This window comes from Mobula hypostoma, chromosome 2, assembly GCF_963921235.1.
Source record: "Mobula hypostoma chromosome 2, sMobHyp1.1, whole genome shotgun sequence".
NCBI classification, from domain to species: Eukaryota; Metazoa; Chordata; class Chondrichthyes; order Myliobatiformes; family Myliobatidae; genus Mobula; species Mobula hypostoma.
In genome coordinates this window covers 68488836-68513249 of record NC_086098.1, presented here as the reverse complement: position 1 = coordinate 68513249, position 24414 = coordinate 68488836, and the positions used below count along the sequence as shown (strand labels likewise).

The following is a 24414-nucleotide window of genomic DNA, read 5'->3' as shown; positions in this document are numbered from 1 at the left end:
CTAAAGTGAGCACAAAATACACCCAATTATATTTTATAATGTTCCTGATTTTATATACGTTTATATGCTGTACAGAGTTATCTGGTGCCATGGCAATTGTAAATGAGAATTAAGTATCTTAGATTTCTCTGTCTTGTTCATAATGCAACTACTTTGCCCTCTCCCTTAATTCAGTTTTCTGAGTAATACGGGGGTTTATGAACCAGGTCCTCATCAGGGGATCAGAGGTGGAAAGGATCAGCAACTTTAAATTCCTCAGCATTATCATTTCAGGGAATCTGCCCTTGGTCCAACACATAAGTGCCATTACAAGGAAAGCATGGTAGAGCCTCTACTTTCTTAGACATTTGCCAAGATTTGGCATGTCATTTAAAACTTCGACAGACTCCTATATATGTGCTATGGAGAGTATACTGACGAGTTGTACTGACTGGTTGTATCAGACCATGCTCTTTTATCACTGCTGCCAACAGGAAGAAGGTACAGGATTCTCAGAACTGACACTACCAGGTTCAGGAACAGTTATTACCCCTCGACCATCAGATTCTTGAACCAAAGAGGATAACTTCAATCAACTTCAGTCATCCCAACAGTGAACAGTTCCCATAATCTATGGACTCACCTTCAAGGACTCTACAGCTAATGTGCTTGATATTTATTGCTTATTTATTTATTTACTTATTTGTTTGTTTGTTTTTTTGTATTTGCACTGCTTGTTGTCTTTTCTTGGCTGGTTGAATGTTGAGTGTGGTTTTTCATTGATTCTGATGTGTTTCTTTGTATTTACAGTGAATGCCCACAATAAAATTAATGTCAGGGTTGTATATGTACTTTGATAATAAATGTACTTTGGACTTTGAACTTTTGAGTAGTTGTCAATTGCACTCACTTGTACTTGAGTAAATTCTTTAAAGCACCAGCAATCTGCTCTGCAAGTTTACTGTCGATGGAAGGAAAAATACAGTATATCTAACAGTTATTTTGTAGGAGCTCCTCATAATATTTCATTTTTGGAAGGGTATTGGCAGGTGGTGGGCTGAGCACATGCTACTGGATAGAAGTACTAGAACTTTTACATGTCTTGCTGAGCAACAATGACCAAAAGAAACATGGAGTCACTCAGCGCAGAAACAGGTCTTCGGTCCACTAGACCACACCAACCGTAAAGCATCCATTTACATGAACATTGCACTAATCACATTTTATTCTCTGCTCAGTTTTGCTCAGTTATACACTAGGGGGTCAATTTTACAATGGCCTAGCAACTGGTATGTTTGGGTCTTGGAAGGAAAGCAGAGCACCTGGAGGAAACTCATGTGGCCACAGGTAGAACATGCAAATAATACGGCATTGAGGTCAAGACTGAACCTGGATCACTGGAGCTGTGAGAGAGCTGATTAACAAGCTGCCCCACGGTGCTTGTAGAAGTACATTTAATTTCAATGTGCACCCTCATTCCAGACTGCAAACTGGAGCATATGCAATGTTAGCTAAACAGTAGTTCACAGATGTACTGTGGCAAACCACTGGTGGTTTTATAATACTAGCAATAAAACACAGAATAGAACCCTTGTTTAATGTTAGGGGTTCACACTGTATAAAATGTTGGGAACTCCTAGAGCAGACTATTTGCCATCGACTGAGGAGTCACGAATTCAACCCATTTCCCATACATGAAGGATTTGTGCCAATACCAGACAGAAGGGTGAAAAAATACTCTCCCTCAATATTCTTTTGATTCAGATGGTGAGAAATTCATCCCCCATTACTAGCACAGGACATACTGTGTTGACATTAGTGAAATGAATCTGACAATAGGGATCAATTCACCTTTGTTACTATACAATGTTCTGACAGAGGATACATTTTTAGGCATTTTTGTTGAATAGTGCTTGACCCATGGAAGGAGGTCTCTGGTTAGAATCTAGGAGTTAATCAACAGAAGAAGCTCAGCAATCTTCATCGCTCTTGTTAGGAGCCTGAACTGTAGTTATCCTTGGAGTTGGCCCAATCTGGAAATGACTGGAAGGCTGTAAAGTCATCCTGCATTGCATTGCTTGTTTGGATTAGAGGAGCTCTTCATGCAATCTATTTATGGTATAGTGTTTGACCTCGCCACCAGTGCCTGCATGCATCTTTGATGAGCTGCAAGTGTTCTTAAAATTAGCACTCTAAATTCTATCACCAGTCATGAACATCCATTCATTGGTATGTTCCTCTTTATGTTCTACCTCTAGCTGCTCCAATGCACTCCTCCCTGGATCACATTCTAAGTTTCCTACGTGCAAGATATAGAGTGAGTGATGATGTACTTTGCAGGACCAGAACAACAGGATCCTGCTTTTGCTTCTTCTGAAACAGCTGGAGGATGAAAAGAGGAAGAAATGTTAGTGTGGACCAAGGATTACATATCATTTTAACAGATGAGTCACATAAGTATTTTGATTTTTTTTAAGAAACAATTAATATAGAGATCAGTAGAATGAGAAGGAAGAGATGCAAAATATCAACTGGCAGTTCTATTTCTACGTCTTTACTTTCTCTTCTGAGGAACTCCTATTGCCTCACTTCCCAGGTTGTGGAGAGATATTCCGTCATAGAGCAGAACAGTAAGGTTCATCATCTGTTGCAGCTCTCTATCTGGAATTATGATTGTATTCTCCATAAGAAAAAATGCACAAGAATTATCATGGTGGGACATCCAAATATTAGAATGCAGACCATTGTGACTGTAACGACAGTTGCTTGCACAAAATAATTAAATTTGAAGCTTTCGATACAGTAACCGCACATGACTGGAAATTGCATTGCCTATTTGGATGAGAGGAGCTCTCCATGCATGTTACTATACAATGTGCTGAGCACTACTGACAGAAGATGAATTTCTAGGCATTTTAGTTGAATAGTTTAAAACAAATTTTCTGGAGAATGCTGGGAAAATAAAAGACTCCATGCTATTTTTTTGTTACAAATGGAGTGCAATTCAAGCACTTGGAACACACCATGAGGTGAGGTTATCTCAGATGATTATCAGTTCAGAAACGGTGAGGTGAGGTTATAATAAAAAAAATATCAATTCAGCTAGGTTTGTTGATTTTTTTTATGCATCTGTTGCAATGTTAAAGTTTCGGATTGGCTCTTACACTCTTCCAATCGCATCTGAACCATGACCTGTGATTACTGCATTAGTTTCCCAACAGTGTCTTCCTTTGCATGACTTCACCCAGCAACATTTCCAAATTACTTAGTCAAACTGGAGGCTTTTTGCCCTTCTTCAGACATTACTTTGGCAGTAACCTGGCTAAGATATTCCCTTCTTAATTTTTTTTTTACATCACTTATCACTTAAGCTGCTGCAGGCTCCAACCAAACTAACCTTCATGTCTGCCACTCCTGCCCTCCCCCAACAGGTGGTTGTGCTTTTGATGCTCAAAGCTATATTAATTAATCCCTGAAATTATTATGGGGTGACTCACTTCATGTCACTTCAGTCAGTACAAATCATACAACACACAATGTCAACTTACAGTTTTATTCTTGCAGAAAACCTAAATTCAAAGCCTATTCACATCTTCCCTTAATTAATAATGGAATCCAGATATGATTAATATTTTAAGGAAATCTCCATATATTTTATGTTTACAATATGAGCATAACACATACTGTACTTCATTAACTTTCCAATGAGTAGTAGATTACAGGCTGTTGTCATCTGCTTACGATACAGTACTTGTTATATATTTTATATACAGTTTTTTTTGCTTGCATAAGAAATTGGATTATAGGGGTCATTATGCTGGTTTGAAGGGCCAATCACATAAGAATGAAATAAAGAAGATTTTTGTCTCTAAAAGTGTTGTGAATCTTGGGAATTCTCCTTTCTGAAAACTTAAAATGCTGAATAATCAGTGATTTCAAGGCTGATATGATGTAAAATTTGGGGGGGGGGGCAGGCTAGGGGAATTGGACAAAGAAATTTAAACTGAGCCGAAGATCTGATCAGTCATGATCTTATTGAATGATGGTAGAGGCTCAAGGACAAATACAGCCCTTACTTCCTATGACACTCTTCCAGGAGAGAATTGAGACAGAACAAAATCCAAACATTTGGAAGTGGAAAATGTGTCATATTTTACTCATTTTGCTCGTATCTTAACGTGTTTAACTCATTAATTTCGTTCCAGTCTTCAAGTATATCAGTTTTGAATTGACCCCTGCTTGACTTCTGTATTGTCTGGAAGCTGTGAAGTACTTTGGGACAATCTAAGGTTTTGAAAGGCACTATATTGATACAGTTTATTTTCAATACCATTGGCCCAGCCCTAAACAAGACAAATTGCATGAGGAAAACCAGCTTTTTATTATTGAAAATTATCCTTATAGTTAATCTTCATCCAAAGAGAAGGCAATCTCTTCAAAACTATAAATATTTCCAAAGCGGAGGCACATAAAGCAAAGATTACAAAAACATAAATTAAGAAGTTGATTATAACAGACAGATAATAAAAGTAGGAGAAAGGGAAAAGGCAACAGAATGGAGGAAAAAGAGAACTCTTGTATGCAGAAATATTTTAAATTCTACAATTATAATGGTCAAAAGTTATTTCTTATATTTGTATAAATTAAAACTGTAGTATCATACTTCCTTCAGAACCACTGTGAAGGCTGAATTGCTTTAAAAATACACTGCCACTAGGAAAATTAAAATTGCTCAAAATTGCAAACAGTCTATGACTTTAAACAATAAAACCACATGCACCTTTTCAGTTTTAATTCGATGAGTCAATAAATTTACTGACTCTTGATTGAACGAGCACTCAAAAAGGTAAGACCAACTTCATTCTCATAAGCACTCATAAAATTCAGAACAACTAACATATACAATTTGAAGGGACATACCATAATTGTATACATCAAAGTAATAAATTATTGTATATATATTTGGTGCATTAAACAGGAACATCAGGTGCCATGTTAATTATGAAAAAATATTGGAATATGGATCTCATTGTATGCAAAAATTACAACACTATTAAAGTAAATCTATCATAGTAAAACAAGAGTAAAGCAATATAATAGCTTGAAAAGTCTTTCTGTATATATTTTGATAATGTTGAAACCAAAGACTGATATTCTGCTAAGGTCTTTCTGCTTATTTGTTCCTACTTGAAGATAAACAGAGGAACCTCCATGAAAATTTATCCCCTAGGTGTTTTGTTTTCATCTTGTAGATGTGTAGGCTCTTTAGTATGCATTACCTGACCATCAATTTACAAAAGAATGAAATCAAATAAAGTGGAATGTGGCTTAAAAATCAATAACTACTGATCCAACCCCAATTTCTTTTAGCTTTACACAATGAATCATTTCAATAAGCATGCAATGTTAATACCATTAAGATAATTTGTTTTTTGATATTGGTCATTTTTATATTGTTCAGTTTTTTTTAGGTAAACTTTGTTTTGAAGACAAGGCAGTTGAATTAATATCTCTTAACAATTCCAGAAACATACTGAAGTTGTACCTTTAGGGTAGTATGGCTTTTTAACATGGCCATCAGAGGATCTGGACTTCTTCTCATCTCCAACATGATGCCTTGGAATTTGCTCTGAAGCATCTCTCTTTGCAGCTTCCATTGCCATTTTTTCTCTCATTGCCTTAGCCCTCTCTGTTTCCAGTGCAATGGCCTTTTCTAACAGAGTCAAATTTCCCTTGGTCATATCAAACACTTCCTCAGACCTGTCAGATTTGACTGAGCCTGTATCATCATCTCTGTCACGTGATTCTTCTTCCTTGACACCAGAAGAGAAAGCCCTAGAGCGGGGGCTCAGTTGCTCCTCAAGCTTCATCAGGTTGACCATATCTGAGTAGTTCCGATCTGACATCCTTCGTGTGACGTCATCATCAGGTCTGTTCTGTTGACAATCACTAAAATGATGTTGCTGGTTTCTTTCTTCATGCTGGCTCTCACTTAGCTTCCTAGCCAAGTCAAAACATTGGTTCCTTAGGCACTCAAGACTGCTAAGGCAAACAGCCTCATCACTTTCATCAACGGTCTTTTCCAAGCCATCACTGGTGGACTTGCATGATCCTAAGTTCACATTTCTAAGTTCATTCTGTATTAAACCATCTATACGACCCCTAACATTTGCATTGTCTGAAAGTACCACACCATGTCCTTGTGCCAGTAGTTTAAGAGAGTCCACTGTTTCCCTAACAACATCACTGTCAACATCTAAACTCAACTGGCAGGAGTCACTTTTATTTGTTTTTCTAACCCTGCTCCCATTAGTGTCGCTATCATCCTCCAGGCCACGTGCTGTGCTGTCACTCATTTCAGACTCTGTCATAGCCCTAAATGCTGCATCTTCAGCTATCTTGCCCAGGTTTAATAATGATTTTGCAACAAGCTCATCATAATTGTCATATTCATCATTGTTGTTATCATCTTTCTCATTGTCCTGGTTTCTCCTGACATTATCAGATTCTTCCTGAAGATCTTCTGATGGAAAACAAAAGAGCAAAGCTTAATTATTGTTTTTCAATAACTTTGAGATAAAATTATTCAATGGATATTATTACCATTCTACCCAATTTTTACCCTGTTCTAAAGGCAGAGGCTCAAATTCTGCAGACAGGTGGCATCTTGTAACTTATTAATAATTTTTTATGCATCAACAATAAGAATTATGAATTCCACAGGGTCCCTTCCAATCTCCTATCATCTTTTTTCCAAAAAAACCAGAATAAACACCCAAGAAAACAATGTAAATGCTGAAAATGACCATTCACTTGTTTGGTTAGGTATTTCACAAGGACAGCCTCCGCGGAGTTTCAAAGACTGAATGACACTACACTGATTTGTAATGAGAGAATATAACACATCATTGTATTCCATACTGTTCTTCCAAACTTTGCATGAGTTCCAGCAACAGTCATCAAAATAGAAACACCGATTTTTATTTTCCTGGGTAATTACTTTTCTCTTCTACAATGTTTAAAAACATCGAGGTAAATTATTATGGCCTCCTGCTGCTCTTACCGGAATTATCTGTCTCATCAAAGACCAGAGATATTAACTGGTGCACTCAATATCATATCATATGGCTGCATTTTCCCTCTGGTTTCAGGAATGTCTTTTCATATATTCTAAATGCATGTGCCACTGGTTAAAAAAACACTGAGCATAGTTATTAATAAGTGCAAATGTATTAAAAATAAACACATTTTCTGATTTATGCAAAATTGATGATAGATTCATCAATAAAATTACAATTTAATTTGTTACTTAGGTCCATAAAGGAACACTGATAAAAAAATTGTGTTGAGAGAAAAAAGATTGGCTAGTAGAATTAGCTAGTACCTTTACAAAACTTTTTGATGAAGTTATAGCATTCACAATGCTTGTTAAAATGCTCTTAAAACTAAGCCTAACTCATGGACTAATGTAACTTTAGTCAGGGAATTAAACTGATATATTTGTTCTACAGCAAACAATCTTTAATTAGGAATAATGCTATATTCACCTTTCTGTAAAAGCAAATAATATGCTAAATAACTACTTTGGTGCAGAAAATCAAAACTAATCCAAATTCATTAATGAAACAACTTATAAAATTGTTTGAAACTAATGAAACAAATTATTTCACAATTAAAATAAAATCTTTTAAGCTCTCAAACTGCAATTGTAATCAAATTCATATTTGTAGGTTTAAATACAGTCACTTGATGGCAAAGATTTAAAATAACAGATCAGCTTGAAATTAACTCAGAAATTAAAGAAATGACCGACGCTTAGGAACAAAATAGCTTTTTCATGACCTAGTGGTCAGTTAGTAAAATTTTACTCAGTTAAAAATAAACGTATGCTAATTCACAATATAATTACTATTATATAACTTACTATTTTTAACAGTAAGATGATTGTTTTATCAAAAATATCTGGACTATAGTTTTGGATTTCCATTGTTTAGCCAAGCTTTTCTTGAATACCATTCATCACAGTAAATGTGAGATTAGGAAAATTATTTGACTGATTTCATCCCCTAATTTGTTTTAATAATGCATATTTAAAATGGAAAATATTAAATCCAAACTTGGGAAATCTTTGCATTTATGGTTAAACATTGAACAACGTTCAATAGATTTTATAGCTCTTTAAAAGCGATGGAAATTCATACCTTGTTCATTACTCTGATCTTCATACTCCTCATCCTCTTCATCTTCCTCTTCTAATTCATCCTCGTCTTCTTCTTCTGCTTCCACATCTTCTTCCTCTTCTTCATCTTCCTCCTGATCATCATTCTCATCAGAATATTCCTCATCTTTCTCATCCAACTCCTCTGTTCCATCAGTCTCATAGCACTCATCAACAGAAGAGTTGTCTGTTCTCACCAGAAATGTTTTTTTCTTGGGAGTTGGTTCACTTGGTTGCTTGTCCTGTATTTTACGCTTCTTTGCCAATGGACATCCATAAACACTAGAACATGGAAGCAGAAACATTAACACAGTAGGAAGAACTTCCACAACTAGAATACCAATATTGGTAAAAATACATAAGAGAATCAATACTGCTTTAATATTTTGATAAGTCAGACAGAAACTCTCTTTGAGCATCTAGTATCACTACTAAGCTCCTAAAAAATTAACTGGCTCATTGATGATTTAAAAATGTCATTTTTATCTCTTTAATAAGCAATAGTCCAAAAGTTTCTCTATCAGTATAATGATAGAGAAGCATTTGGACTATTGATTTTTATAAAATTAATTAATATAATCAGCAAAGATTATGTAACTCTGCCCTACATGTTTGCTTCTCACAAGAGAAATCAAACCTCAGACAAGTATCAGGAGATTTAAAACCTATGTATGTTTTTATTCAGTACTCACCTTTTTCATGAAAGCTGACTTACCTTCTTGTAAACTCGGACACTCCTATGTTCATTTTATTAAAGTTTTATTGACCCTAGTCATTCAATTATGAGCCCTGGCAAGATCTGTTGTCCACTGAATTCTGTTAGTAAGTTTTGGAATCAGAAATTTATAGCACAAGTGGAAATGTGGCATATTATGTCCAACTGAAAATAGACTTGAAGTTAATTCTTCAGCACTTGTTAATATCTTACCATTTTTCATGTATTCTTTTCTATCAGATCTCCACCTTACTGATCTTTAGAAACTAGTCCGATAATATCTAAATCAGTAGCATATTCTCATTAACAACCATGCTGCCAAAATTGATGTCAATAACAAACTTCTTACATTTAAACCCAAGGTATTTATATATACCAGAAGAAACAAGCAAGGGATCTAGTACTAAGCCCTCTGGAATCCCACTCTGTTCAGCCAACCAGTCAATAAAGTTTGGTAACCATTATCCTTTACTTCCTGTCAGCCAACTAATTCTTAATCGAATTGCATACTTTCCCTTGCATTTCATTGCTTTTCCATTTTAGAAGAATCTGCCAAGTGTGACTTTGCAAACACCATGTTAAAATTAAACACATTTGGTGCATCAAGAATCCTTGTTATCTTGTTAACAGCACAATTCAGACATGATAGCCTGCAGCAAATTCTAATTATTGACTTTAAAGTTTACCACAAGTAGTTTTGAAATTGCTTTTTTGGTTTGTAGTTTTTCTTTAAATTAGTTGCTAGGGCTTTAAAAGTCACATGTGACATTAAGACGAAGTAAACATTGAAACCCACTCTCATGTTGAAAAGCAGCAACAACTGTTAACAGTTTTCAAGGACAACATATCAGGAAGAAGGAGTGAAGTGAAATTTTCACCATAATTAGTAACTAATCAGAAAGTATACCAGATGGCAACTAACAGGTAAAGTTGCACAGCTAGCTACCTCCATGGAAAATCACTAGCTTGCTGCATTGCACAGATTTCTGCCCTTGAACATTGCAATGTGGAAGTCAGGAATGAGGTGGGGATTAGCTGGTGGTGCATCTCAGGATTTCATTGCAGCACAGCGCTCAGTCATGCTGAGACAAGGAGCTGAATGCGCAAGTTCTTCTTCGCAATTCTGCGGCATTAGTAAAACTGTTCCATTGACAATTCAAAGTACCACAGATCATATGTCAGAATCAGGTTCATTATCACTGGCATCTCTTGTGAAATTTGTTAACTTAGTATTAAAACAGGCAAAATAAACTCTTGTTAAGGCTGAAGTAAAACATTGAATGGATATTAAGGTGAATAGTTCACAACTTGGGCACAATTGGTGAACTGACCTAGGTTCAACTTGGTTCAAATTGACCTAGCTTTACAAATTTTTCTATTTGATCAAGTTTCTGCTCAAACTTAACTACATTTGAGCCAAATATCTTGATATTTTTGAGAGTGTTTATCACTGTTGAAAACAGCATCATTGTAATAATAATAATAATATATTAATTAAACAGTTTAGTCTGGCCACAGTGATTTTAAATTTCAGAAAATTACATTAAGAACGGTACACATCCATTTTCTTGTCATATTGATATACTGTTGCAGGTAAATATATATATATTCTCACACACACACACACACCCACACCCACACACACACACACACACACACACACACACACACACGTGGTGATTGATAAGTTCGTGGCCGACGGTAGAAGGAGTCAATTTTAGAAAACCTAGCACATTTACTTTTCCCACATTTACACACTTAGTCCAGTGGTCGTGGAGCATATGGATCCCTTCTTTGTAGAAGTCAGCGTCTTGGACCTCCAGAAAGTAGTTCACAGCAGGGCTGATTGATAAGTTTGTGGCCTAAGGTAGAAGAAGATGTAACAATAGCTGTATAACTCATCTCCTTCTACCTAAGGCCACAAACTTATCAATCACCCCTGCTGTGGACCACCTGGAGGTCCAAGACACTTTTGTTACGTGCACGTGTAGTTCAACTCTTTGAGTGAAAATGTAGAAAGTTTGAAGTTAATAACTCATCTCCTTCTACCTTAGGCCATGAACTTATTAATCACCCCTCACGTGTGCGTGTGTGTGTATATATATATATACACACACTATTTTTCCTAGAACTGTATTTGTCAACATAGAGTGGAGTGGCGAGTGAGTTTATGAATTTGGCGGGAACAAAGGATGTTGGGACTGGTAAGGGCGGCATGCAGGAGGCATGTGGAACAGTTGGCAAACAAGGAGTGCCAGGGGTGGGGGTGGCACAGTTGCAGACACACTCCACCCTGGGACATCAAACAAGCTCATTGATTCCAAACAATTGGTTTATTGATTACAGAATGTCTCTTCAGTGCTTCCCACTCCCTCCCTTCTTTCTTCCCCTTTCCCCAAACGTGTTCCCCTCTTCCTGCCCCCTCCCCACTCCCAGTCCACAGTACAATCAGGTTTGTCATCATGCACATATGTCATGAAATATGCTTTTTTTGTGGCAGCAGTACAGTGCAATACATAAAATGACTGCAGTACTGTGTAAAAGTCTGAGGCACTGTGTGTGTATATATTCTCTGAAAAATATTTAATTTTAAGGCCACCAGAAAAGTGTACTAATGTGCATAATCTGAGGGAGTTTGCTGTCGTGACTAATTTATATAAAATCTACTGTTAATTTTATGAACTGTTTTCAGCACAATGTTTTTAAAAATAATATAAGAGATTATAGAATATCCGTTTGCCCTAAATGCAACATGCATTTGAAAACCCTGGATCTTTTAAGGTCATAAGAAGGAGCCTGTCCAGGGGTCACCTCTAGTATTCAATCTGATTCAATTATTATATTTTTCTTCAATGCCACATTTTGTACTAATGGTGCTCATCTGGCTGATTTTGATGCTATGAAATAAAAAGTCCAAAGCTGCTTAGCAGAAACTGTTAGATCTACAGTTTTCTTTGGCCTAGATTTTGCAAAGAAAATTCCAAGTTTTGTTTAATGTGCCTCCCAGCAGGAATGTCTGGAAGATACTAGCGTGATTCCTTGACGGTGAGGAGTAGATTGCTTAGCGAGTCCTCTGAATAGCATGGGTACACATGGAGGAGCTGAAAGAAACTGTTCCACAATCAGAAGAGAAACATTTTGATGAGCTGGCAGCATCATGCTGGAACCATTGAAGGATTGCAGATACTATAAAATCTAAATTATTCGTAAGTGCGAAAAATGCATGAAGCAACTTACTCAAACAAAAGCCTAAAAGTACTTCCAATACATTTGAAAAGCTAAAATACTACAACAGAGTTAAAGCATACTGTATAAGTGTCTTTAAGCACATACTGTACATACTGTATAAAGTACCATTGAGCACATACGAAGTTAGATGAAAGCCTTGGGAAATTTAATGAATAATCCATAGGTTATAAAAAGAATAGGAGGGGTCAGAATTTGCACTCTATATCTAAATTCCCATATTTACCACTGATTTCTGAGCTATATTTGAACATACCTTTAGTAGTTCTCCCGATGAGAACTTCTAGGAAGAGCTGGGAGGAGTTCTTGGTGCTGAAGTCCTGCTTTCCATGCCATAACGGGATCACAACGAGCTCTGGCCACAAAACTTTTGGGAAAGAAATCATTGCAGCTCACTAAGCCTCACTCTCTGATTTGGCTAGATACTAAATCTAGGCCGACACTCCAGTTGCAGTAATGAGGAATTTCCGCACTGCTTTTTCGCACTCACTGCCCCTTCGGGTAAATAACACCACTTTGAAGAAGAACCTAGGAGCATTTCTAATCCTTTGAGCAATTTAATCTCATAACCAACATTACTATTGTCTACTACTTTCATATTATTATTTTTGGAAGCTTGCTGTTCACAAATTGGATGTTGTTGTTGATTGCTTTACAACAATGACTACATTTAAAAAAAACTTCATTAATTGTAAAGTGCTTTGGGAAATTCCAAAGACAGTTCTTCCCTCAAAACTGAAATAGTCTCATAATGAATGCCTCCAACAACTTTATTAGACTGTTTTATATATATATATATATATATATATATATATATATATATATATAGAGTGCTACCTATCAGCCTCTGCCTCTGGATATTCTTGTTAATTTTGTTTCCATTCCCTCCAGCGGAGGTGGAATATTATCCCTAAATTAAACATGACACAAAAATCACCAAGCTGTTCTTCAAATGTCCTATCTAACACAATTATTTTAGTTCTAACTAAAAATGCCCTTGGATGCATATTTGCCTCTGAGGTTAACATAATTAGTTTGATTTAAAATTTGTGAGGAGTTTCATCTTGCATTCTTCAGCCCTTGACAGTCTGACTCAATTGTCTCCAATTGAATTTTTACATACATGTAAATATGCTTTCCTTAAAAATCAGCAATGCACTTAATTAATTGTTTTATTTATTCCTTTTGTTTTCATCATTCCCAGGCATTCAAAGGCATAATTTCAAGCAATAGAAATGTGTTAGGGATTGGATAGCAAGGTAGCAAGGTGAAAGGGCAGCATGGAGACTGAGATGAGAAGGGAAGTTGCAGAGATTGTTAGAATTAAGGAGGAGAATTGAGGTATCCTGAGGGGAAAAATACAGGGTGATGATGAGGGAGAACTGGACTGAAATTATAATGAAGATACTATGTTTTGAAACTCTAAAATATAAAACTAATTGGGAAAAAAAGCACAGAGTCAAGTGATGTGTGACTTGGCTTTGTTTCTTTACTTTTAGCAAAATGCACACATATGACATGGTGGCATAATGACGTCTGCTATTCACATACTTTTACATACAACCTGTAATAAATTACTTAAGCAACAAACAAAGTTTAATCAAACAAAATTTTACAATATTACTCAAACAATAGTGATATATTGGAGTACTGTGTCCAGTTCTGGTCGCCTCACTATAGGAAGGATGTGGAAGCATTGGAAAGGGTACAGAGGAGATTTACCAGGATGCTGCCTGGTTTAGAGAGTATGTATTATGATCAGAGATTAAGGGAGCTAGGGCTTTACTCTTTGGAGAGAAGGAGGATGAGAGGAGACATGATAGAGGTGTACAAGATAATAAGAGGAACAGATAGAGTGAATAGCCAGTGCCTCTTCCCCAGGGCACCACTGCTCAATACAAGAGGACATGGCTTTAAGGTAAGGGGTGGGAAGTTCAAGTGGGATATTAGAGGAAGGTTTTTTACTCAGAGAGTGGTTGGTGCGTGGAATGCACTGCCTGTGTCAGTGGTGGAGGCAGATACACTAGTGAAGTTTAAGAGACTACTGGACAGGTATATGGAGGAATTTAAGGTGGGGGCTTATATGGGAGGCAGGATTTGAGAGTTGGCACAACATTGTGGGCCAAAGGGCCTGCAATGTGCTGTACTATTCTATGTTCTATGTTTTATATTAAATACACAAAACTTTTCCCTGCTTAGCTATAAACTCCAACTCAATATAGAATGCATCTCAACTATGTACACAGTATACTCAATAACACAACTACTATATAGACATGCATATAGACATAGTGAATTTTAAATTTTCCCATTCAGACCTAAAGAATAAATTCCTCTGGAGAATTTCTTACTCTTGTGGGAAAAAGTCTCTGTTGGCAAGGGGAATCGGTGAGGGTGTGGAGGATGTCACTCTACTTGGCAGGAGAGACGTGTCTGTGAAACAATCTCAGGTTCTGGGGCCTCCTCCATAGGGACTGACTCTGGGACTGCAGGAAGTGGTTCTGACAACTCTGGAGACTTTTCTTCTCCTTTCGGTTTTCAGCTCCAAGATGTTCTCTGCATCTTCTGAATGTGTTTGCATTCCAAGCACTGCATGGCAAACTCTATCCCAGGCCACCAGACAAAACTTTAAACTAATGTTTTCATTTTGACCACACCTGGATGACTGGCATGTAGCTCCTTCAGCACTTTAGCTTGGATGGTACAGTACAATATCTCTCAATCTCTCAAAAACTCTCAAAACTCTCAATATTTAATAATTAATGTACTTATCCATCAGTCTGCTTGCTTGCTTTCTTATATATTTATTTATCTATCTATCCATAATCTATATAATTCTTTAATTGTTTATTCATTTATTTACGTATGCAGATTGGCTGTCTGTCTATTTATTTATTTATTTGTTTGCTTGTTTGTTTGTTTATTTGTTTGTTTGTTTATTTGCCTGGATGTTTATTTATCTATCTATTTATTTATTTATATTTGCGCATTTTATTTTGTTCTGCACTCTAATTAACCTTTCATTGATCCTGTTATAGTTACTATTCTATGGATTTGCTGAGTACGCCCGCAGGAAAAAAGAATCTCAGTGTTTTACTGTGTTGACATATAGATACTCTGATAATAAAATTTACATTGAACTTTGAACATAAGGCAACCTCTGTCCACAGCACGTTCAACGTGATGCTGGTAAAATGGGGTAACAAGTATTCCTGCTGCACGTTTCTGCCATTTTAGGTGGCGGTGTAGACCTAAGACAGGGTGGGATCTTCTCTGGTTTCCCTTTGGATCATCTCTGCCGTAACAGGAACAATTTTGATTTGCATTTAGGAAAATATATAAAGAAGAATGTCCTCTTTTGTACATTTATCAGGAATTTCCATTTCCAAGGGTAAATGGGACAATCGTCAGCATTTCTATGATCAGTTGTCCTCTTGATTTTGATCTAGTAATTGTGTCCTCCAAGAAGAAGAGACCATCTCTGCATTGGTGTTGTTGCTGTTAGTGGAACATCCTTCTCCATGTTGAAAATGACCACTAGTGATCGATATTAGTTACGAGGGTAAACTTTCTCCCATACAAGTACTTGTTGAAAAATTTTATGCCCCAAACCAGACTCAAGACCTATCTGTCTATCTGTGCATCATTTTTCTCTGTAGTTGTAAGGGAACATTGGCCTTGGGGTATCCTCCACTGCTTGGATTTTCTCAGCACTCTTGTGCATCAATGGTGTGACCACGGAAAGTGATGCTTAGTTTAAAGAATTCACACTTGTTTCATGCTCTGATCCCATAATTATCTAATCTTTTTAACACTGTCCTAAGATTTTGGATTGCACCTTGTCATCCTTACTGGTAACAATGATGTAATCCAGGTAACACTAAGTGCCTGGGCAGCCTTACATCAACTGGTCAATAGCTTTCCACCAGAGTGCAGGTGAAAATGCTGCTCCTAAAATAAGCTTATTATACCAGATGGATCTCCAATCATGTTGTACTTGTCTCAGCCACTCATGACCCCACAATGCTGGCCCTTCTGTTTTTACCACATACAAGCCCAGTGGTTGTTGTATCTCACTGTTACAAATGTCATTCCCACAGGAGGTAGCTTTTCTCTAGTATAAGTTCTTATCTGGATATCCACAGACTTCAATTCAGTATCTTTGAAATGTCATTAAAACTCATTTTGTGGAATGACTGAAGCAGACGAGCCAGTGTCTAATTTCATTTTAATTAATTTGTTGTTCACCTCTGAAGTAAGCCATTTTGGTTGTCTTTTGTTAATTTTCAGTGTAAACCTCTAGGCTCCCCAGTTCTGTGTTATACTTAATATGATCAGATTTTTCACCAACAGTATGCAGATCAGTGCTCTTTTTGAAACTGCAACTTGTCTTTTTATGTTTACCTCTTTCCTGTGCAGTCCATTTGTTTTTGTCTTCCTGAAATGCTCATTGTACTCTATATATGCCCTAGTTTGTTGCATTTTCTGCAAGTTTCACCTTTAAATCTGAATGGGTCTTGTGTATGTGAGCCCCTGCCACAATGGTAACACAATTTGTTCAGCCAAGCAGCTTTCTGTTGAGACCCTGCATTTTGTTCACATTCACTTTCATTCTTGATTGCAACTCAATTGGATCTCTGGCTGCTGTTTCCATTGATACAGCTTTTTCAACTGATCTTTTTAATGCGAGTTGTTCTTCAGCTAAGAGCCGCTTTTGAACGCTTTCTTGTAAGATCCAAAACTAAACAGTCTCTCAGAGCATTGCTAAGCTCATTGTTGAACTGACAATGCTCAGACAATCTCTTCAGTACAGCCACATATGCTGAAATTGACTCATCTGCCATTTGATTCTGCTTGTGAAACCTGAAGCATTCGACAATCAACAATGGTTTCAGTCCTAAATGTTCCAGCATTACTTTCACAATATCAGCAAAGCTTATTTCAATTAGTTTGGATGGACCATTTAATCTCCTAAGCAAACTATATGCTTTTCCACCAATGGCACTCAGCAAAACTGGCACTCATTTCTCACTTGTTCTAAAGTATTGCTCAACTCTCTCAGTACACATCAGCCAGTTGTCCATTGTGCAATCTAAAGGTTTGAAAATGATCAAGCTTTGTCATCAGTCCAGGAATGGTCAGGGCCTTATAACTAACTGGTAATTGGTGTACTTGTCAATTGGACTGAAATGCAAGGAAAAGTTTTTGTTTGCGTGTTATCCAGATAGATTATCCCATAGATAAGTACATTGAGAAGTTACAAAAGGAAAACTAAACAAAAAGCAGATAGTAAACATAGAAACATAGAAAACCTACTGCAAAATACAGGCCCTTTTGCCCACAAAGCTGTGCCGAGCATATTCTTACCTTAGAACTGCATAGGCTTACCCATAGCCCTCTATTTTCTAAACTCCATGTATCCATCCAGGAGTTTCTTAAAAGACCCTATCGTTTCCACCTCCACCACTGCCGCCGGCAGCCCATTCCATACATTCACCACTCTCTGCGTAAAAAACTTACCCTTGACATCTCTTCTGTACCGACTTCCAAGCATCTTAAAACTGTGCCCTCTTGTGCTAGCCATTTCAGCCCTGGGGAAAAGCCTCTGACTGTTCACACGATCAATGCCTCTCATTATCTTGTACATCTCTGTCAGGTCATTTCTCATCCTCCGTTACTCCAAGGAGAAAAGGCCGAGTTCACTCAACCTATTCTCATAAGGCATGCTCCCCAATCCAGGCAACACCCTTGTAAATCTCCTCTGCACCCTTTCTATGGTTTCCATGTCCTTCCTGTAGTAAGGCGACCAGAAGTGAGCACAGTATTCCAAGTGGGGTCTGACCAGGGTCCTATGTAGCTGCAACATTACCTCTCGGCTCTTAAACTCAATCCCACAATTGATGAAGGCCAATGCACCATATGCCTTCTTAACCACAGAGTCAACCTGCGCAGCAGCTTTAAGTGTCCTATGGACTCGGACCCCAAGATCCCTTTGATCCTCCACACTGCCAAGAGTCTTAACATTAATGCTATATTCTGCCATCATATTTGGTCTACCAAAGTGAACCATCTCACACTTATCTGGGTCATCTCCATCTGCCACTTCTCAGTCCAGTTTTGAATCCCATCAATGTCCCGCTGTAACCTCTGACAGCCCTCCACACTATCCACAACACCCCCAACCTTTGTGTCATCAGCAAATTTTTAACCCATCCCTGCACTTCCTCATCCAGATCATTTATAAAAATCACGAAGAGTAGGGGTTTCAGAACAGATCCCTGAGGCATACCACTAGTCACCAGCCTCCATGCAGAATATGACCCATCTACAACCTTCTGTGGGCAATCCAGTTCTGGATCCACAAAGCAATGTCCCCTTGGATCCCATGCCTCCTTACTTTCTCAACAAGCCTTGCATGGGGTACTTTATCAAATGTCTTGCTAAAATCCATATACACTACATCTATGGCTCTACTTTCATCAATGTGTTTAGTCACATCCTCAAAAAATTCAATCAGGCTTGTAAGGCACGACCTGCCTTTGACAAAGCCATACTGACTATTCCTAATCATATTATGTTCATAAATGTTCATAAATCTTGCCTCTCAGGATCTTCTCCATCAACTTACCAACCACTGAAGTAAGACTCATTGGTCTATAATTTCATGGTCTAGCCCTACACCCTTTCTTGAATAAGAGAACAACAACTGCAACCCTCCAATCCTCCAGAACCTCTCCCGTTCTCATTGATGTTGCAAAGATCATCACCAGAGGCTCAGCAATCTCCACCCTCGCTTCCCACAGTAGCCTGGGGTACATCCCATCCGGTCCTGGTGACCTATTCAACTTGATGCTTTCCAAGAGCTCCAGCACATCCTCTTTGTTAATATCTACATGCTCAAGCTTTTCAGTCCACTGGAAGTCATCCCTACAATGGCCAAGATCCTTTTCCATAGTAAATACTGAAGCAAAGTATTCATTAAGTACCTCTGCCATCTCCTCCAATTCCATCTACACTTTTCCACTGTCACACATGATTGGTCCTATTCTCTTACTTCTTATCCTCTTGCTCTTCCACATACTTGTAGAATGTCTTGGGGTTTTACTTAATCCTGTCCACCAAGGCCTTCTCATGGCCCCTTCTGGCTCTCCTAATTTCATTCTTAAGTTCCTTCCTGCTAGCCTTATAATCTTCTAGATCTCTATCATTACTTAGTTTTTTGAACCTTTCATAAGCTCTTCTTTTCTTCTTGACTTGATTTAAAACAGCCTTTGTACACCACGGTTCCTGTACTCTACCAGCCTTTCTCCGTCTCATTGGAATTTATCTACGCAGAACCCCACGCAAATATCCCCTGAACATTTGCAACATTTCTTCTGTACATTTCCCTGAGAACATCTGTTTCCAATTTATGCTTCCAAGTTCCTGCCTGATAGCCCCATGTTTCCTCTTACTCCAATTAAACGTTTCCCTAACTTGTCTGTTCTTATCCCTCTCCAATGCTATGGTAAAGGAGATAGAATTGTGATCACTATCTCTAAAGTGCTCTCCCACTGAGAGACCTGACACCTGACCAGGATCATTTCCCAATACCAGATCAAGTACCGCCTCTCCTCTTGTAGGCTTATCTACATATTGTGTCAAGAAACCTTCCTGAACTCACCTACAATCTCCACCCCATCTAAACCCCTCACTCTAGGGATATGCCAATCAATATTTGGGAAATTAAAATCTCCCACCACAACAACCCTGTTATTATTACTCCTTTCCAGAATCTGTCTCCCTATCTGCTCTTCGACTTCTATAAAAAAACAACCAGTGGAGTTATTCACTGTGTTACTTTTACCGAGAAAAGGCAGGTAGATAAACAAAGAGCAAGAGCAATGATAACATAGACTGAGGAGACCAATAATTCATCCTTTTTCTTATAAGAGGTCCATTCAAGAGTGTTATAACATCAGTACAGAAGCGATCCCAAGTAGGGCCACCCATGACTAAAAGGTTAAAGGGTAGAGGCCAGAAGAGTGGTGCACCAGTCCTCCCAGTTCAAGAGTTCAGCTCAGGACTAACAATCCTGATCTGTAAAACAAAATTGTTGTGGTAGCAGCTTTGAAGAATCCTACATCTGAGTGCAATAGTATTCCAGCCATGACCTGCATGACTGACAGTAAAGAAAACTGAGAGGAAGCTACTGACGTGATGAAGGAAGCCTGAATACCACCAGAGATGAAAGACCTTTATTGCTGCCCTGAACACCAGCAGTGTAACAGGCAGTAGGTAAGTAAGTACAAGAGCTATCCTTGAGTCTGGTGGTATGTATTCTCAAACATTTGTATCTTCTGCCCAACAGAACAAAGGAGAAAAAAGAATGACTGGGGGGGGGGGCGCGGTGTCGGGGTCATTGAGCATATTGGTTGCTAATATCAATGCAGGTCTTAACCTCAGGATTCAGCTGTTTAATGACTGATGTCATTCATAGCTGTACATCAGCTGATATCACTGCTTTCTCTTAGTGACATCCTGGTGTGTGTTTATCATATATACAGAAAATATCTGGAAATATGCCACAATTTATCACTAGGATGGGGAAAGAAGGGAAAGATAAAGCAGATTGGACTAAGTTTAGAAGAATGAGAGATGAAGTAATTGAAATGTGTAAAATTTCCCCAAGGCTTAATAGGGTAAATATAGGGATGATGTTTGGACAATGTCTAGATCTCAGTTAATAGTCTTAATATAAGGGACGGGCCATTCGAATCCAAGATGAGGAGAAATTTATTCACCCAGTGTGTACTAGTGCATACAATTAAATAATATTAAGAACAGATAGCAGTAGTTGCAAATCGACATAAATCACAGGATTTTTTTCACTAGTCCACCGCTAGACTTCCAATAATGTTTTCTCTTTGAGGTTAAAGAAAGTGCTACATGTAATGAAACAGAGAATTCAGCAAAGAACTTACTAAGAAAATGTAGAAACAAGAAATTTTGAACAAATGATGTAAATAATATGTGCAAATCATTACCCATAAAGCAGGACTTATTTCAAAATGGCCAAACAAATTGAAAAGACAAAACATAGGACTGCCAGGTTAGAAAGAGTAGCAAAAGCAAAGGTCATTGTTTTGAAATATTAATCATAAAATCATAGAACTGTACAGCACAAAAATAGAGTATTTGAATCCACCTTGTTTTCTTCAAACTAATCATTTAGCCTACATAAATTTAATCCTCCCCTTTCTGGTTGCATCCACATGTCCTTCAGTTTTATGACCCTTGTCCGAAGCTTCCAGATATTGATTTATAGCCAGTCAACTATCTGACTGTTATTGACCATTTCAAGGCCTTTCCAACCAGTAATTTGGAACCCAGAACTTTCACCTGATCCTTTCCTCAACTGACCACATCTCAGGGTCTGACCTCATGCCCAAGCAAATAAATGTGTCATGTGAACCCTTTCATTCACTGGCATGTAACAATAATTGCTCTATGGGCAACATAATTTTATTATGCCCAATAGGTGACTTTCTTTTCCAAAAATACGCCGGTCCACTGTTATCCTCAGTCTTTTCAAATTGTTATTGTCTCTATCAACTATTTCAACTTCAGCTTTTATCATATTCCATAATTTAAAATGTTGCAATTTCACTTCTTTATTATTATACTCCCTCAGGTGAATATTTGTGGTCCTGGTATCTGGACCCTTGCCATAGTGAATGGCACAGTACAATTTTGACTATTTGAATCAAGGTCTCTATAAGGTCGAAAGAAAACAAGCCTATGATCTTTCAACCTCCTTCATGGCTTAAATATTAATACTAAGAATCAGCTTTTACTGTTCACTTCTATATTTTTAGCAGTCAAATATCCACTCTCCAGCAGTTCAGGAAGGGTTCTGAGAGATTCGTGGTATATCATTTCAGTGATGCCCTAGCATCATGGTTTTGACAGATATTCCTTGATGATCTTTAATTTCTTGCACAAGGTACTCTGAGACTGTGGCAGACATGTATCAAGGGGGCTAGCTATCCATTACGTCATGCCCTCTGACCACAGAAGACACGTGAAGTCGAGCCATGACATTCTTCTAACTCTAAAAGATTGCCAGTTTGTATTGTGAGACTCTGATGTCAGATGGTATGAGTCAAACAGGACCTGTGAAATGCAGAATTTACTAGAAATGGTACTCTTAGCTAATGGGATAAAGTGTTAAAAGTGTTAAATGAATTCACAGTTGACAGGACATCATTAACATGCAGGTAAGAAGAAGTAAATGTAAATGAAAGCAGATTTTACTTGGTAAAAACCGCAATCTGCTGTCTATTACCTGCAAAGCAGCAGTCACTCACTACAAACTAGAAACATCATCATAACACTATTCATAAAGGGTTCTATCTGAATATCCTTACAGATCACAATGATAGAAAACAAACTAATCATTCAAACAAGGTATGGTATTCAATGCAACACACACAAAATGCAGGAGCAACTCAGCAAGCCAGGCAGCATCTACAGAAAAGAGTAAACAGTCAATCTTTTGGGCCAAGACACTTCATCAGGACTGGTGAAGGTCTCAGCCTGAAAAGATGACTATTTACTCTTTTCCCTAGATGCAGAGTTCTTCCAGCATTTTGTGTGTGTTGCTTCGGATTTCCAGTATCTGCAGATTTTCTCATGATTGTATTCACCTCTTTCATAAAGTGATGTGCCAGCAGTGGAGATATGTGTATAAAAGCTAAGCATACGTTGCATCTATTGTGCAGTGCACTTTTGAAAGCAGCAGGTTTGACCATCATTGTCATGTACATTATTTTTTTTTGTTTCCAAACATTGAATGTGCACCAACCTCTCTGCTCTAAAAGGCTTTTTGAGTTGTACATGCTTTGAACCATTAAAACTGAGTGTCACAATTAAAAGAAAATGAGTCGACTGCTTCTTAAACCTTGTAACATTTGGTTTCCTACAGTTTTAAAAATACATGCCTAAACATTGGTGTTATATTTAATTTCCTTTTGGCATTCTGACCAAAAACAAGATATTGGGCAATTTTATTTAAAGTAAAAACATTAAAACCTTTTTTCATCCTGGTTATTGTGTTGAGCTATGAATTGCACAGTTTCTGATGGCAGCTGTCAACAAAGATTATAGCTATTGCACCTAAGCACCAGACATCATGGGAACTATCAACCTTAAAAGATAGTGCATGGCAACATAATGGCTGCCTTGGAGGTGAGGGCACACATAGGGGTAAGGCTCTCAACCTTAATGAGACAGGGTTTGGATTCAGAGCTTTACAGAGATCACAGCATGCATCTGTGCTGTGCATAGTCACAACAAGTACTCCGAGACCCAGCAATAAAAGCTTTGGCAGGCAGGTACTGACAGCTACTCATCAATGTCTCAGTGGACACCTGTACCTCCTTGCCAAATTGTTGCAGGTTTTGTTTCTTGTTTTACTAATACAGAAAGTTATTGGACGCATGTTATTGCTCCAATTTCTGTCATTAAGGTACGTACATTGATGGGTCATTGCACACTAGAAAGATGCTGGAAAAGCTTCAGCCCCAGAAGTGTCTGGTTTAGTCTTGCGATGGGCAGAATTTAAACAGAATATATTCACCATCAGTCTAAAACATGCATTATTAGATTTTATGATGATCTATGCACTAAATAAAACAGGTAAAAATATATCTAAATTCCATGCTGTAGTCAGCAGAGGACTTCAAAGGTTTCTAGAGATCTATTCCATTGTTATGAGTCAATCAAATGTCTTTGCCTATAAAATATATTTTTAATTAAAATCATGATTAAAACTATTTCATTTCTGGCATAATTTGTCCCCAGAGTTAAACCATTGACAATGTTTTACATGGGGCTAATTTTAGCTTTACTTATTGGGAATTTCTTCTGGGTTCTTTGTATCAGCTAATGTAGGTGTTAAATCATTCCATGATCAGACAAATTCTGAACAGCTCTTCAGTGAGCTGTTCCTATAGATAGACAATTGCTTTTGGTGCATTTTAATATGCAGAAGTGCATCCTTGATAAGAAGCCCAATAATTGTGATGTTGAAAGCTGGTGTAGGAAACTTAATCTACTTTAGAATAAACAACCTACACGATTATTACATTTTCTTAATTGGGGTTTCCAATCTCTGTGTATACCAGAAGTCCATTCATATTACAGCCTTTGTGTAAGTATCTTCCAAGCAGTACCTCTTAAAACAGTGCTGCATTATTTTATAGTATATGGAAAC

The 24414-nt window shown here is 37.6% G+C and overlaps 1 protein-coding gene across 11 annotated transcripts in view; it reads right to left on the bottom strand.

Annotated features, from left to right (window-relative positions):
* Positions 1-24414, bottom strand: part of LOC134340857 (myelin transcription factor 1-like protein) — a 441621-nt gene that overhangs the window by 238356 nt on the left and 178851 nt on the right. For all 11 annotated transcript variants that reach the window (XM_063038433.1, XM_063038472.1, XM_063038480.1 and 8 more), the window contains 2 exons: positions 8181-8479; positions 5525-6502 (listed from right to left, as the gene is read on the bottom strand). In XM_063038433.1, coding sequence (XP_062894503.1) covers positions 5525-6502; positions 8181-8479 — 1277 coding nt within the window. The remainder of the gene's footprint in view (positions 1-5524; positions 6503-8180; positions 8480-24414) is intronic.